Raw genomic sequence first — 15,857 nt, 5'->3', positions numbered from 1 at the left:
TGAGGGGTAACCATAGAAGAATCACTGGCAGATTCTAACACTACAGGTGATCTCACTCTCCCAACCCCACCCCCACCCCACCCCACCCCACACCCAGCCAGCAACCCAGGGTTAAGCTTGTCTTTTGTGCTCAGTAACTTCCTGCTTTCGTTTTTGGAGATTTCCTTTTTTTCAGCGCCACACAGCTTAACCTCCTCCTCCCTGCGTGTTCCAGTGCTCCAGGCTCTGCTCCAAGAATCCAGTAAGTCTTGGTATCCCCTTCATCTGGCAGAGACTGGGCGCTGGGTTAGCTACTCCTGGATATTTTTTTGTTGTTGTCGTTGTCTCTTTGGGGCCGCACCCACGGCATAGGGAAGTTCCCAGGCTAGGGGTTGAATCTGAACTTCAACTACCGGCCTCATGCCACAGCCATGGGAATGCTGGATCCTAAACCCTCTGAGTGACACCAGGGATCAAGTTTGCCTCCTCATGGATACCAGTTGGGTGCATTGCTGTTGAGCCACAGTGGAACTCCTTGGCTCTTCCTAAAGAGACCACTGCCATCCCAGGGTGCAGCTGGGTCAGCCTGGCTCAGCCTGAGGGTGGAAAGATCCATTCTGCACAGGAAAGCAGGAGCTGGCAGGTGTGAGGGTTTGAGTGGGAAGAGGTGGGGTTGGGGAGATTACATCCATGTCCAGAGGCTCTAAGACTAGTGTTTAGGTTTGTGTTCTGACAACAGGAAAAATTGCCCTTATGTAAGGTGTATGACCTGGGGACCACTGACTTCAGGCTCCTGTCTTCTACTACCTGGCACACTGTGTCTGTAGGTACAAGGATGACGTGAGTGACTTGGAAGCATCCTGGATTTGGTATCCGTGAAGGATGACTGTGTGGTGATTTATATTAAATCCCCTTGGGATTTGTTACAGCCAGTAACTCTGTGAAGCTGTCTCTGCCATTTATCATTGGCAGCAATTTTAAAATTGGTGATAAAATACACAACAAAATCCATTTAATTATTTTTAAAATTTTAAAGTTTTATGGATGTGTAGTTGATCTTTCTCTTTCTTTTTCTCTCATGTTCTCTTTCTCTTCCTTTCTCTCTTTTTTTCTTTTGCTTTTTAGGGCCACATGTGTGGCATATGGGAGTTCCCCTACTAGGGGTCAAATCAGAGCTACAGCTGCCAGTCTATACCACAGCCACAGCAACGTAGGATCCAAGCTCGCAGCAATGCCAGATCCCTAACCCACTGAGCGAGGCCGAGGCCAGGGATGGAGCCCACATCCTCATGGATGTTAGTCAGATTCGTTTCCCCTGCACCTCAACGGGAATCCCCGATGATGGCTGATTTTCAGTGTTTTGATCATTTCTGCTATATGGCAAACGGGTTCAGGTAAAGACCATGGAATGCTTCATGACTTTGTGTGTCATCCTGTTGCAGGGGCCATGCTAATCTTCTTTGCAAGATTCCAGTTTTAGCAGAGGTGCTGCTGAGGCCGGCACCCATGCTAAGTAGTTTTAAGTGTGCAGGTCACTAAGTTGACGTATGTTTACATATTTGCTGAGCAGCCAATCTCCAGACGCTTTTCATGCTGTAAACCTGAAACTGTGTCCCCATTGGACAAGGGCTTCTCATTGTCTCCTCACCCCAGCTCCGTTTGACTTTGTGTCTCTAAGGATCTGACTCCTTTGGGTGCTTCATGGCGGTGGAAACACACAGTATTTGTCTTTTGGTGCCGGGCTCCTGTCACTTGGCACAATGTCCTCAAGCTTCCTCCAGGTGGTAGCACAGGTCAGATATTGCTGTCTTTGTGTTCCCTTCATGGCCCAGTGGTTAACGAACCTGGTAGGATCCATGAAGATTTGGGTTCAGTCCCTGGCTTTGCTTGGTGTGTTAAAGATCTGGTGTTGCCATGATATGTGATGTAGGCCACACATGTGGCTTGGATTCCTGTTGCTATGGCTGTGGTGTAGGCTTGTGGCTGAAGCTCTGATTCCACCCCGAACCTGGCAACCTCCATTGCTGATGGTGCAGCCTCAAAAAGCCAAAAAAAAAAAAAAAAAAAACTGGAAAAAAGAAAAAAAGAAACACTGTCTTTTGAAGGCTGACTCCTATCCCACTGTCTGTAGAGACCACACTGTTAGCCTTTCCTTCATGGATGGACACGTGAGCTGCCTACGTGTTTCACCTTTGGTGACCAATGCTGCTGTGAACAGGGGTGTCCACAGCTCTCTGAGACCATCTTCTCCGTTATTGGAGGGTATCCCCAGAGGGGGAGTGTTGGATTATATGGGAAAGCTTTTTTAGTTTTTGGAGGAACACCCGTCTTTTCTCCACAGAAGCTGCTCCTTTAACACTCATCGTAATAGTGCACGAGATTGGTCAAAAGCATTTGAAAAAGAGGCAAACAGGGGTTCTGAGCAGTACATGACATGTTCAAAGGCACAGGTGTGGGGGCGGAGCCAAGATGCGAATCAGCGTTTCCTGGCTCTTGGAAAGCTTGCTCTTCACCACTGGGCTGAGCTTGGGCTTTGGATGATCCATGGGTGGGAGCTTCCTGAAGATGACTGTGTTCACTGGGTCAGCCTGGCCCTCAGAGCTGGGTAGTGGGGAGACATTGTGTGCCCCAAAGATTAGGAGACAGAATCCTGTCACTTCTGATTGAGAGTGAAGGTGGGTCCCTTTCCTGCAGGCAGTTGGGAGACAGACCAGTGTGGTTTGATGCCTTGACTGAGCTGGGCTAGAGTCTGTCCCATGTCATTCTGCCTGAACTCGCAGTTCCAACTCCCTGTCACTCTGCAAGTAGTGACACAGAAAGCAGTTAGTTTTCAGGAACCTTGGTGTAGAAAGATGTGGAGTCTCAGTTCTCTCATCACCCAGCACCTTAAAGAGTCACTTTGCACATAACAAGGAAGGGAAGGAATAAGGATGGCAACAATTTCCCGTGTTTTATGTTGGAAAGGAGGACGAAGACGGCACACAGTTTTTACTCAATCAGACAAGCTGATGCACAGCAGAGCTGAATTGGAACCAGCAGATCTGGTTGATTTCAATTCTATAATCATCTCTCTTAGCCACTCAGCGTAGACCAATTAAGCAGCTGCTGTGTGTGCCAGGCACTGTTTTAGAAACTTTTGCTCCTGAAGGGGCAGGAATCTTGGCTTTCTAGATTCTTTGACTGGTCTGATCATGACATTTACATAGCAGATGAACAAATTTAGTTTGTTAGGTACAGGAGGCCCGTAGAAACTCAGAGGCTCAAAGACAGTCAGGCACCTGAGGCTTAAATGCTCACACCCTGAGCTTAATGTGAAGGGGTGGGGATCTGGGTGTTCCCAGGGAAGGGAGACAGTCCCCAGGAAGCTGGGAGGAGAACTGCTTGGGAAGCAAATGTTTGCCCATGTATTTAGAGATGTCTTTTTTTTTTGAAATGGGCCGCTCCCGCGGAATATGGAGGTTCCCACGTTAGGGATCCAATTGGCGCTGTAGCCACTGGCCTATGCCAGAGCCACAGCAACGTGGGATCCGAGCCACATCTGCAACCTACACCACAGCTCTCGGAAATGACAAATTGTAAACCCACTGAGGAAGAGCAGGGATCAAACCCGAAGCCTCATGTTTCCTAGTTGGATTTGTTAATCAGTGAGCCAAGAGGGGAACTCCTAGATGTATCTTTTTGAGATAAAAGGTTATCTCCAGAAACAGCTGTCTTCCTGGCATGGGCCGTCTGTCTAAGTTATTGAGCAGTTAAGGGAGAGGCAAGAGCTGTTCCTGAGTCTGCTGGGTCTTCATTGCCTTCAGCTCCAAACAGTGCACATGTGAAGTGGTGAATTTTGGGGGAGACATAATTCTCTCCCCTCCCTTCTCTGCAAGCAGCCCTTCCAGTAACTATGAACCATGTGGAAAGTCTTCCTTAGATTTGAGGATACCAAAGCTCAGAGGGGAGGATGTGCCCCGTGTACCCCTTTACCCGCTTTTCCCATAACCCCGTTGCTTTGTGGAGTCAGACTCCCAGGGTCAAGTGTGGATGGGCATTCCTGTGGACTTTGTGACTGTTTTCTCTGCAGGGCGGAGCATCTTCAATATGTCCAGGATGCTGGGTCAGTATGTTCGCCAGTTTTGTGAGAAACTGGTCCGAAGGCAGCCACTAGAGCCCAGGGAAGAATCTGAGATTCCCACACCTCATCTAAACACCCTCAATCTAGTACTTTTTGGTGTGAACACCCCAAAGGCTCGTGTATATATCCTGGCTGGTGCCGTGGCCGTGTATGTAGCTGGACCTGCTATCATCATCTCCTTCTTGGTCGTTGCCTTATTTGCCGTGTTGTGTGCAATCTGCTTTGCAGAGTTTGGGGCCCGGGTACCCCGCTCTGGTTCTGTGTATCTCTACAGCTATGTGACAATGGGACAACTGTATGCCTTCATCACTGGCTGGACCCTCATACTGCATTTAGGCGTTGGTGAGATGCCGGGAGCGGGCCATGCTGTGGGTCGAAGACCAGGGACCTGGGAGAGAGAACTGGGGTCTTCACTTGTTCATCAGCCCTTTGTCATTGACCTTGTAGAGGGAGTCAGGTCGTCGTGGCAGAATCCCCTCCACCTGCATTCTCCTCGGCTCTATCCTGTCATCGTAAAATGACTGGACCCAAACCCTAGAAGGAGGGGGAAGTGTAGGGAGTGGGTGCGAGGGAGGCACGTCCCACAGGCCCATTCCTCAGCATTTGAACGGCTTTGCTCAGCTGTTGTCTTCCTGGATTTCCCTGTACCAGTCGAGGGAGATTTCAGCCCTCATCTCCCAGCCATGCTGGTCCTACTTCCCTGTGTTCTTTTCTTGCAAAACCTCCATCTCCTCCTAACATATCACATAGCCCATATAGTCACCTATTCAGCTCCCCTGAGCCCATGAAGTGAAACTTTGAGACAGGGTATGTTGTCTGTTTCTTCCCCCCCAAATCCACTCCAGGGAGTTCGTAGGGGTTCAGTTACTGTCCTTTCATGAATCTACCTTCTGCCACTGCAGCCACTGCCTACTTGACCAGGGCCTGGAGCTACAACTTTGACAGCCTGATTGGGAACCACATCTCACAAAAGTTAGAGGGAACGTTCTCTGAGCATATGCCCTCGTTCCTGGCCCCATACCCAGACTTTGTTGCGCTGGCCCTGGTGCTGCTGATGGCTGGTAAGAAGGGGTCAGAGCTAAGCTGGGGAGCATGGACTGTGAATGGGGGCCCTGGGATGGGAAAGGCTTGGGTCCCAGAATGTTCGGGGGATTAGGACTGGAGAGAAAGGTTCAGGAAGGCAAAGCTTAGCCCATTGTTTTCCACCTTTGCAGCATTGACGATTGCCCACGGATGGGGGCTGTCCTGTGCTCCCTGAATGGCATTTTTTTTTCTTTCTTTTTTCTTTTTTTAAAATACAGCTGCGTGGGTGGCAGATGGGAGTTCCTGAGGCTAGGATTTGAATCCAAGGCGCCTCTGTGACCTACACCACAGCTCATGGCAGCACTGGATCCTGAACCCAGTGAGTGAGGTCAGGGATCCAACCCGCATCCTCCAGAGGCAAAGCTGGGTACTTAACCTGCTGAGCCACAATGGGAACACCTGTAAAATCACTGTTGGATGTTGACCAGCATCCCTGGCCTTTGCTCCACCATGTGACACGTGACAGTCAAAATGTCTCCAGACATGGACACACCTCCATCTGGGAACAAAATCACCCCAGCTCCAAATCACTGAAAAATGAGAAGTTTCCTCCTCTGTATTGAGAACAAGGATATTCTTTTAAAGGAAAGGAGATTTGGGAGTTCCCGTCGTGGCGCAGTGTTTATCGAATCCGACTAGGAACCATGAGGTTGGGGGTTCGATCCCTGCCCTTGCTCAGTGGGTTAAGGATTTGGCGTTGCCATGAGCTGTGGTGTGGGTTGCAGACGCAGCTCGGATCCCACATTGCTGTGGCTGTGCTGCAGGCTGGCGGCTACAGCTCTGATTAGACCCCTAGCCTGGGAACCTCCATATGCTGCAGGAGTGGCCCTCGAGAAGATGAAAAGAAAAAAAAAGAAAAAAAAAAGAAATGAACCATCTTGGAGTGTACAATTTCGTGGCACTTAGGATAGTCACAGTGTTGCACAACCGACAGCTCCCTCTACTTCCAAATATTTTCATCTCCCCCAAAGGCAGCCCTGAACCCACTGAGCCACAATGGGAACACTGTCCATCCCTCACCCCACCTCTTGTCCCCAACCCTAAGCCCTTGACCACTGCTAGTCCACGTTCTGTCTCTGGATTTAATTATTTTGGAGGTTTCACACTTTCCATCTTTCCCACAGGGCTACTGATTCTGGGAGTTAATGACACAGCCCTGGTTGCCAAAGTGTCCGCAGGCATCAATATTTTGTTGCTCAGCTTCATGATCCTCTCTGGCTTCACTAAGGGAGACCTGCATAACTGGCAGCTCACAGAACAGGACTACAAACTGGCCACATCTGGATCCTCTGACAGCTATAGGTTAGGAAGAACCTCTTGCCCCAAGTCCTGCTGAAAGGGGGCTGCAGATCTGGGAATATGGTGGGAACGGAAGAGACCTGGGCTGATGGATCCAGAAGATCCTGGAGCTCAGGTCTTGGGGCATTAACGGAGGAGCCCAGCAGAGATGTCTGAGCAACCTCCCCCATGCTCTTCCTCATTCCTTCTCTCACCACAGCCTGGGCCGTCTGGGTTCTGGAGGGTTTGTGCCCTTTGGCTTTGAAGGGATTCTCCGAGGAGCAGCTATGCCTTTCTACTCATTCTTTGGTCTCAATGCCATTATCACTACAGGTAACATGGTCTTCATGTGTCCTTTCCGGCTTTGCTCAGTTTGGGTGCCCTTGAACAATGGGGTTGGCAGTTGATGAGGCTGCTTTTGGAGGTGGGAGGGGGAAGAATATTGAATGATTTCACAGCTGTGTGTTTTCCTGACCTGATGCTCCCACCATCCTGCAGGGAAAGAAACCCCCAACCCTCAGCGTTCCATCCCTTGGAGCCTAGGGATCTTCATCTCCAGCTGCTTTTTGGCCTACTCTGGTGTCACAGCAGCTCTCACCCTCATGGTGCCCTACTACCAGATTCATCCTTACAGTCCATTGCCGCAGGCTTTTCACCATGTTGGTTGGGCTCCTGCCGGATACTTCGTGGCTGTTGTCATCCTGTGTGCTCTTTTATACAGGTCAGTGTCAAAGCTTTCTCTCCATGTACCGTCAGATGCTCAGACATCCTCTCTCTTGGGACTGAGGGATGAGAGGGAAAGACACCTCACCCCATGTGGGAGCAGGGAGCAGAAAGTAGGTCTGTCCTGCTTCTCTGCATCCTCACACGTGTTCCCATTACTGTCTTTTCCAGCCTCCTGGTTGTCATGTTGGCCATGTCTCGGTTGATTGGTGCAATGGCAGAGGATGGGCTCCTTTTCCAGGGACTTGGCCAAATCTACGCCCGAAGAGGCACCCCCATCGTGGCCATCCTGGTTTCTGCAACTCTTTCAGGTCCATAAACACAACCCAGTCCTTCTTTGATCAATTTCTTTAGCTTGGATATATCCAGTGGCTTCTCACTCCCTCCCCCGACCCTCGTTCTAGGGATCCTGGCAGTACTTTTCAAGATCTTTCATCTTGTGGAACTCATGTCAGTTGGGGTCCTGCTTTCTTACTTCCTTGTGACTTTTTCTGTCCTGATCCTCAGGTGAGACTCCACTACGCGTTGACTGGGGGTCTTGGGCTCATGGGAATTGAAGGGGAGCCAATGAATATGTGTCTTCTAAGTGTCCTGCTAGGCTTCTGGAAGGAAAGAGGTGGGTTAGGCTGCCTGATGTTGGATGCGTAGAGGCTGCTATTAACATTGCCTTAAATCCTCTGCTTCAGGTACCAACCAGACCAGAGTTTCAGCAAGAAGGCGAAAGCAGAGGAGGAAATTCAGCTGAAGCATACAGCTGAAGAAAGTCCTTTGGGATCTGTACCTGAAGCAGGAACCTCAAACCCTCTAAAGAGTCTGTGGGAGCCTGTCAGCACCACCCCCACTCTGAAATCTGGCCAGATGGTCTACGGATGTGCCTTCCTGCTGGGTGAGCACTGGGAGTTCTCTTTGGTCACCTTCTGAGATGGACAGGATGGGCAGGGAGTGGGTGTGCTGGCAGCTGAGGGGTCTTGCAGATGTGATGGCCCTTCCTGGGGTGGGCAGTGTGGGGGAGGGGTGACCCGAGGTCTTGGCCCATTTGGCCTCTGGAGTTGAGCCTGCTGTCCTCCCCCTTGACCCTTGCAGTTCTCCTGCTGACCATCCTGAGCCTGCTTCTGGCCCTGTGGCCCAGCCGCGTGTTCTCTGGAGACCCCGGGTTCACAGCAGGGGCTGTGCTGCTGCTGCTGCTCATTGCGGGGATCACTGCCATCATTTGGAGGCAGCCCCAGAACCCCTCTCCTCTTCCCTTCAGGGTAGGTGACCTTATGTGCCCAGCTGTTCAGGCTGAGTGGCTGAAGTCGGCATGCTTTGAGGTGAAGCCTCCTTTGCTGGACCAGGGAAGGGGGGACTTGCTCAAACCCATGGACCTTCCCTGGTCCCACCCAGTGCTCCCCCCACCCAATCCCCAGTCTCGGTGGGCTCTGAATGCACAGCCTGAGTAGGACTGGGGCCTCCCTCTCCGATATGGGTGCTGTGTTCAGGGAGTCACTGGCTTTGCCCCCAGGTCCCTGCTCTGCCCGTGCTCTCAGTGCTGAGCATCTTTGTGACTGTCTACCTGATGATGCAGCTGTCCTCTGTGACCTGGGCCCAGTTTGGCATCTGGAATGCCATTGGTAAGTGGCTTTCTGGGATTATGAGGCCTCTTGAGGGACAGAACCCAACCCCCTTCCTAATGACCTCTCCCCACAAACTGTGTCAGACGCAATAATAGGGGACCTTCTGGACATTTGCAAATGGGGAGAGGGTTTGCTTTTCCTTCTCATGGTCTCATTTCCCTGCTAGGACTGGCTATATACTTTGGATATGGGATCCGACACAGCCCGGAGTTTAAGAGTGATCCACAGCAGCAGCGTTCAGTTTCCAGACCCTGGATGAACACACCCCTGGTGCTGAATCCTCTTAAGCACAGGAAGTAGATGTTCTGTGGGTCCCTCCAAAAGGGCAAATGCTTTCTGATTCAATGGAGTTTTAAGCCTCTGTTGCCTATGAATGTGGGATGCATTTAGAGCCCTCTATTTATTGCTGGTGGACACAATGACTTTAACATGTAATTTAAAGTAAACTTTTTTTTTTTTTTTAATAAATGAGTTTACTTCTTTTAATTCACTCGTTCTCAGCACAGCGCTGTTAAAGTCAAGGCATGATCCCTATTCTGTAGATCATGAAGCCGCCTTGCATATGTCAGGAAGTGTCCCAGGTAAGAGGCTGAGCGGTGCTCTGACTCCGGGCTTCTTGCTCGGGGCAGTGGTCTTGCCCAGGACGGTAGCTGCTTCGGTGATATTCACTCCAGTCATTTGTGGGAGGCTCTCCTGGACTCCAGGCCTTTCAGCCTGGTCATGGTGTGTTTGCTTCGGAGCCTGTGGCCACCGCTCCCACAGCCATCCTGTTGTTCCTCCTGATAGACCTTGGGGATGCGCTCATATCCACCATGAACTTGCGGTCACTTGTACAGATTTCTCGTGGTCCAGGTGATAGTTGGGGAGGGACCGGGCTCTCAAGGGGCACCCTGAGCATCCTCCCAGCCTTCTGCTGAGACCTTCCTTTGGAAGCTGTCAGAGGGCTCTGCAGACTCCCTTCTTCAAGAAGGCATTCGACCTCATCCATTTCATCGTCGCCTTCCTCTCCCAATGCAGAGTCTCCTGAATCCTCAGGAATCACCATGTTCAAGGCAGCACTTTCCTTCAACCAACAGACTTTGTCTTATCATTTGAGAAGCTACCCTGGTCTTTTGGCTTCCTGCCTCTCACAGTCTTTTCAATCTTTTTACTCCTTTGGAAGTTCTCCTTACATACCTCCCCAGTCTCCTCTTTCATGCTCTCTTCATCTGGACCTAATTTCCTACTCAGGATGGGTGTTTTCCCATGACCTCTTGGTTTTGCAGTCTGGCGATGTCTCTGTACCCCTGGAGGGCATAACGCAAACCCTTAAAAGCATAACATGCATGCGGAAAATCATGCGCTTCGTAAGTGTGCTGGCAAGATGAATTTTCACAAAGAAAGTACAACAATGTAAGCAGAGACCAGAGGTCACATCGGAGCTATAGCTGCTGGTCTATGCCACAGCCACAGCAACTCAGGATCCAGGCTGAATCTGCAACCCACACCACAGCTCATGGCAAGGCCAGATCCTTCACGCAGTGATCAACGCCCGGCATTGAACCTGCAACCTCGTGGTTCCTAGGGTTTCTGATGTGCCACAACACGAACGCCCAGAACAGTTTTTCTCCTTTTTTAAAATTTTTTTGTTGTTGTTGTCTTTTTAGGGCCGCACTTGCAGCATGTGGAAATTCCCAGGCTAGGGCACGGCAATGCTTGCTCCTTTACCCACTGAGCAAGGCCAGGATGGAACCCGCATCCCCATGGATAGTAGTTGGGTTCGTTAACCACTGAGCCACGATGAGAACTCTGGGAACTGCCCTTTTTTTAAAATAAACTTTTGTTTGTGTGTGTGTGTCTTTTTAGGGCCGCATCCACAGCATACAGAAATTGCCAGGCTAGGGGTTAAATCGGAGCTGTAGCTGCTGGCCTTCAGCAATGCCACGGCAACACTGGATCGTTAACCCCTTGAGCTAGTCGGGGGATTGAACCTTCGTCCTCATGGATACCAGTCAGATTTCTTTCTTTCTTTTTTTTTTTTTTTTTTTTTTTGTCTTTTTGTCTTTTGTCTATTGTTGTTGTTGTTGTTGCTATTTCTTGGGCCGCTCCCGCGGCATATGGAGGTTCCCAGGCTAGGGGTCCAATCGGAGCTGTAGCCACCGGCCTACGCCAGAGCCACAGCAACGTGGGATCCGAGCCGCGTCTGCAACCTACACCACAGCTCACGGCAACGCTGGATCGTTAACCCACTGAGCAAGGGCAGGGACCGAACCCGCAAGCTCATGGTTCCTAGTCGGATTCATTAACCACTGCGCCACGACGGGAACTCCCAGATTCCTTTCTGTTGAGCCCTGACAGCGACTCCTCAAGTGCGTGTTCTGATCAGGACTTTCTTCTTGACCAAACTTGAGTCAGCCTCCTCCGAGGCCTGCAGGGGAGCAAAATTGGCCACCCCAATAGGTGCCTCTTTGGCATGGGGATTATTTTGTGCTGAAAACAGCCCTGGCCCAAAAGACTCAGGGAGAACCTTTGAACTTCTCCCCCTAACTGCCTACAGAGTGTAGATCGGGGATCTGTGGTAACGGCAAAATATTAGAAACAATCCATCCGTCAGGGCCTAAATACATGATTCTGAGTCGTAGACACACTGGAAGAGATGCAACTCTATAGAAAAAGTGAGGATGCGCTTTCTGATTTGGAGAAATTTCCAGGATTCACTGTTGGGAGAACAAAACGATGCAGGTGGTACAAATCCAAGGAACACAGGCGACAATGTGTTGTGACTGCAGGACCCCCTGTTTGGGTGGGTGGTGAGGACACAATGATTGGGGGGAAAGAACCAAGGGCAGGGTGTTCCCTGGTGGTTCAGCAGGTGAAGGAGCTGGCGTCACTGCGGTGGCACAGGTTCCCTGGCCCTGGGAACTTTCCTCAGCTGAGAGAAAGATAGTGAAAGAAGGAAGGCAGGGAAAAAAAGAAAGAAAGAAAGAAAGAAAGAGGAGTTCTCATGGTGGCCCAGTAGTAACAAACTGGCCTAGTATGCCTGAGGATTCGGGTTCGATCCCTGGCCTTGCTCAGTGGGTTAAGGATCCGAGAAATGCTGAGGGCTGTGGTGTAGGTTGCAGTTTCAGCGTGGATCTGGGGTTGCTGTGGCTGTGGTGTAGGCTGGCCACTGTAGCTCTGATTCAACCAACCAGCCTGGGAATCTACCCATGAGGTTGTGGGTTTGATTCCTATGCCTTGGGTGTGGCCCACAAAAGCCAAAAAAGGAAAGAAAGAAAGAAAGGTAGGTGGGTGGGAGTGAGGCCTGTCAAACTTTTATTTTTTATTTTTTTTGGAGCACCCATGGCATAATGGAAGTTCCTGGGTCAGGGATCGAATCCCAGCCACAGTTGTGGCAATGCCCCATCCTTAACCCACTGGGCCTTGAGAGAACTCCCCTGTCAACTTTTACCTTTTAAAAATTATCTAGGAGTTCCCGTCGTGGCTCAGTGGTTAACGAATCTGACTAGGAACCATGAGGTTGCAGGTTCAATCCCTGGTCTTGCTCACTGGGTCAAGGATCCGGCGTTGCTGTGAGCTGTGGTGTAGGTTGCAGACACGGCTCAGATCCTGCGTTGCTGTGGTGCTGGCGTAGGCCGGTGGCTACAGCTCTGACTGGACCCCTAGCCTGGGAACCTCCATATGCCACGGGAGAGAACCAAGAAATGGCAAAAAGAGAAAAAAAAAGTTTTATTGAAGTGTAGTTGATTTAAAATGTGATACTTTCTGCTGTACAACAAAGTGATTCAGTTATACATGTAGACACATTAGCTTTTTTCTAGATCCTTTTCCCATCAAAACCATGACAGAATATTGGGTGAGTGTCCTGTGCCAGACGGCAGGTCCCCTGGGCCAGTCGTTCCATACATCACCGTGGGCATCTGCCAACCCCAAACCCCCACTCCATCCCCTCCCCCTCCCCTGGGGTAACCCTGTGTTTTCAAAGCCTGTGGGTCATTGTAACTTATTTATTGTGATGCGTATCAGTCTGTATTTAATTGTATCATTCTTATTTATTTGGCTGTGCCCACGGCATGTGGAAGTTCCTGGGCCAGAACTTGAACCCGTGCCACCTCATTGACCCAAGCAGAGTGGCAGTCCAAGCCACTGCAGTGACAATGCCAGATCCCTCAGCCTCTGTGCCAGCAGAGCACTCCTAGTCTCTATTTCATTTAATGATGCATTTCTGTATCCTACTGGGGGACCCTAAGATCCTTTTGACAGATGTTATTCTTTTTTTTTTTTTTTTGGCTTTTTTTTAGGGCCACACCCATGGCATATGGAAGTTCCCAGGCTAGGGGTCCAGTTAGAGCTCCAGCTGCCAGCCTGTGCCACAGCCAGAGCAACATGGGATCCAAGTCACGTCTTTCACCTACACCACAGCTCATGGCAATGCCAGATCCCCAACCCACTGAGTGAGGCCAGGGATCGAACCTGCATCCTCGTGGATACTCGTCAGATGTGTTTCCACTGCACCCCACTGGGAACTCCACTGCTGTTTTTGAATTCACCCATCCAAAGAGCAGTTCAGTGTTTGGCAGGGGCTACTGCTCAAAAACATTTTTCTCAATCAGTTCCCAAAAAAAAATGGATGATGAGGTTTCTTATGGGAGACTAAGCACCATCTGACCACAGCAACAAAGGCAGGGAGGGGTTCCCTTGTGGCTCAGTGGGTTAAGGACCTGGCATTGTCAGTGCTGTGGATCAGGGGATTTGATCCCTGGCCCAGGAACTTCTGCAAGTAGTGGGCACCGCCAAACAAACAAACAAAGAAAAACCAAAAAACAAAGGCAGGGAGACAGTTCTGCCAGACAAAGGCACTCACAGACCACTGGGCAGTGGAAATAAATGCCCGGATAAAAAATCCACGATGCCCAGTTACATTAGACCCTCAAGGAAGCAATGGATCAACTTTGACTCAAAGAATCCTTATATGGTAGAGGCTCAACGGTGAATATTTTCCGCAGTTCATCCTGAACGCGAGGTAAACCGAGGTCCAAAGAATCCATCAACATAATGCAACATGTTCACCAATAAAAGGAAACAAAGCAGGCACAGGATCACCTTGTTTTCAAATTGATCCCCTGGACCCATGCCCGGGGCCCGACCCAGGGGCTGACTCCTTGTCTCAGCCAGACAGGTTCTATTTTTTTTTAATTAAAATATAGTGGATGGACAATGTTGTGCCAACTTCTGCTGTACAGCAAAGTGACCCAGTCATATATATATAAATTCTTTTTCTTGTATTATCTTCCATTAGCTTCTATCCCCAGAAACTGGATCAAGTTCCCTGCAGGGAGATCCTTTTCCCACTTGGATTCGAGCTTATAATGCAGCAGTGCTGAGACTGGAACAGCACAAATTTCATTCAACGGCCAGAGAAGGGAGAAGCAGGAACTTAATTTGCCAATCAGCCTCTCAACCCAATTCAGGTGGAGACTGTTAATTCTGGCGGAGACACTGGGCATCTAGGAGGGTGGAGGGGAAAGGGAGGGGACTGGGAAGAGAGGGAGGGATATTCATCGCTTCTCTGATGTGGTTTGGACCCCAAAGGGAGGCACCTCTCCTTTCCAGTCCTTGTAAGGGCTTGTTCTGGTGGTCGTCATGGCAACCATCCCGGGTCAGGGTGCCGGTGGGTGTGTCGCTTAGCAGCATCCTCGTGTGTTATCATGAGTGCATATGAGCTCTAGGTCCACTGGAGGTCAAATCACAGGCTAGCTTGTTCTCATCAGTTCTTGTTTTCTCTTTGCAGCCTCCTCCCGAAAATTCCGTAGGAGCAACTGGTTTCTGTTGAAGAGAGGGGCAGGGGTGTCATTCTGGGGCACCAGCCTTGGTAAAAACCTCCGTATGCCTGGTAAAAGCGTTTGTCCTAAAAAAACCCCCAAATGTGGTCACAGTGAAACAAAAACGCCTCAGCCTCAAAGCCAGCCTAAACCCAGATTGGAGCTGAACCCACAGATTTTGTTGTTTTGGCTTTCTAAGGCGGCACCTGCGACACAGGGAGCTCCCCAGGCTAGAGGTCAAATTGGCACTGCAGCTGCCAGCCTACACCACAGCCACAGCAACACAGGATCCGAGCCACGACTGCGACCTACACCACAGCTCACGGCAACGCTGGATCCTTAAGCCTTGAGCGAGGCCAGGGATCGAACCCACCACCTCATAGTTCCTAATCAGACTTGTTTTCACTGTGCCACAATGGGAACTCCCTGGACCCACAGGTTTTTTTTTTTTTTTAATTCGAATCACTCACCTGATGTCTGGACCTACTGAAGCTGGACCTACTGAAGCTCAGGTTCTTTGTGTCTCAGCACAGAAGGAATTGAGCGAGAGACCAAGGGATAGGCAAGAAATCGATTTATGCAGACAGGATGCTTGTGAGGGATACAGGCAGGCAGGCAAGGGGGCTCTGGCCCGAGGATCAGGTGGGCTACAGTTTTATGATCCAAGGAACGTGGGGGAGAGGGAAAGTCCACCTTCCTCACTCTTCCGGTAGAAGGCAGAGTCAGGCTTACATCACCAGCTCCTTCTTCGTTTTGGGTAAGAACATACTTGACCTTGTGAGGTGCAACGAGGACGGTCGTGGTGCTGGTTCCAATCAGCAGAGGGGTGGTAACTTGTGCTAGATTATGTTGCATTATCTCAGGGTTCCCTATAAGGAGGGGCTCCTCCTCTGGAAGGTCCGCTTTCCCTTCCCTTCCTGTCCCGGGTCCTAAGGATGAGTATCTTGCTGAACTTGAAGACGGGCCTCACTTTATCTGTCCCTGGACACCTTTTTGGTTTTATAGTCAGGCAAGCTGCTTCATTCCACAACATTCTCCTGGCTGTTGTGAGGGGTTAGGAGGATGATGATGGCTTTAGGCAGCACCCATGGCATATGGAGGGTCCCAGGGGAGGGGCTGAATCAGAGCTATAGCTGCCAGGCTACACCCCAGCCACAGTCACAGCCACGCAGATCTGAGCCTCGTCTGCACCCTACACATCGCCGTGGCTGCGGCATAGGCCAGTGGCTACAGCTCTGATTGGACCCCTAGCCTGGGAAC

General features: G+C 50.4%; 1 protein-coding gene and 1 non-coding gene across 2 annotated transcripts; one reads left to right on the top strand and one right to left on the bottom strand.

Moving 5' to 3' along the window:
• Positions 1 to 149: 149 nt before the first annotated feature.
• Positions 150 to 9,264, top strand: LOC146402450 (cationic amino acid transporter 3-like). The gene is given in 13 exon segments (XM_084961902.1): positions 150 to 241; positions 4,049 to 4,441; positions 5,002 to 5,160; positions 6,307 to 6,484; positions 6,681 to 6,793; positions 6,959 to 7,181; positions 7,355 to 7,494; positions 7,588 to 7,690; positions 7,870 to 8,069; positions 8,267 to 8,433; positions 8,685 to 8,793; positions 8,963 to 9,022; positions 9,025 to 9,264. Coding segments are annotated over 12 exon segments (1,887 nt in total). The 5' UTR covers positions 150 to 241; positions 4,049 to 4,065; the 3' UTR covers positions 9,084 to 9,264.
• Positions 1,377 to 1,483, bottom strand: LOC146402451 (U6 spliceosomal RNA). Its single transcript, XR_014808677.1, has one exon. It is a non-coding gene; the product is annotated as a U6 spliceosomal RNA (small nuclear RNA).
• Positions 9,265 to 15,857: the final 6,593 nt, after the last annotated feature.

The sequence above is a fragment of the Sus scrofa genome, chromosome 6 (assembly GCF_054392235.1).
Source record: "Sus scrofa isolate SSC_HxYL_T2T_F1_AM1 chromosome 6, Sscrofa_HxYL_maternal_Yorkshire_Landrace_v2.0, whole genome shotgun sequence".
Taxonomy (NCBI): domain Eukaryota; kingdom Metazoa; phylum Chordata; class Mammalia; order Artiodactyla; family Suidae; genus Sus; species Sus scrofa.
This window is presented reverse-complemented; position numbering and strand designations above follow the sequence as displayed.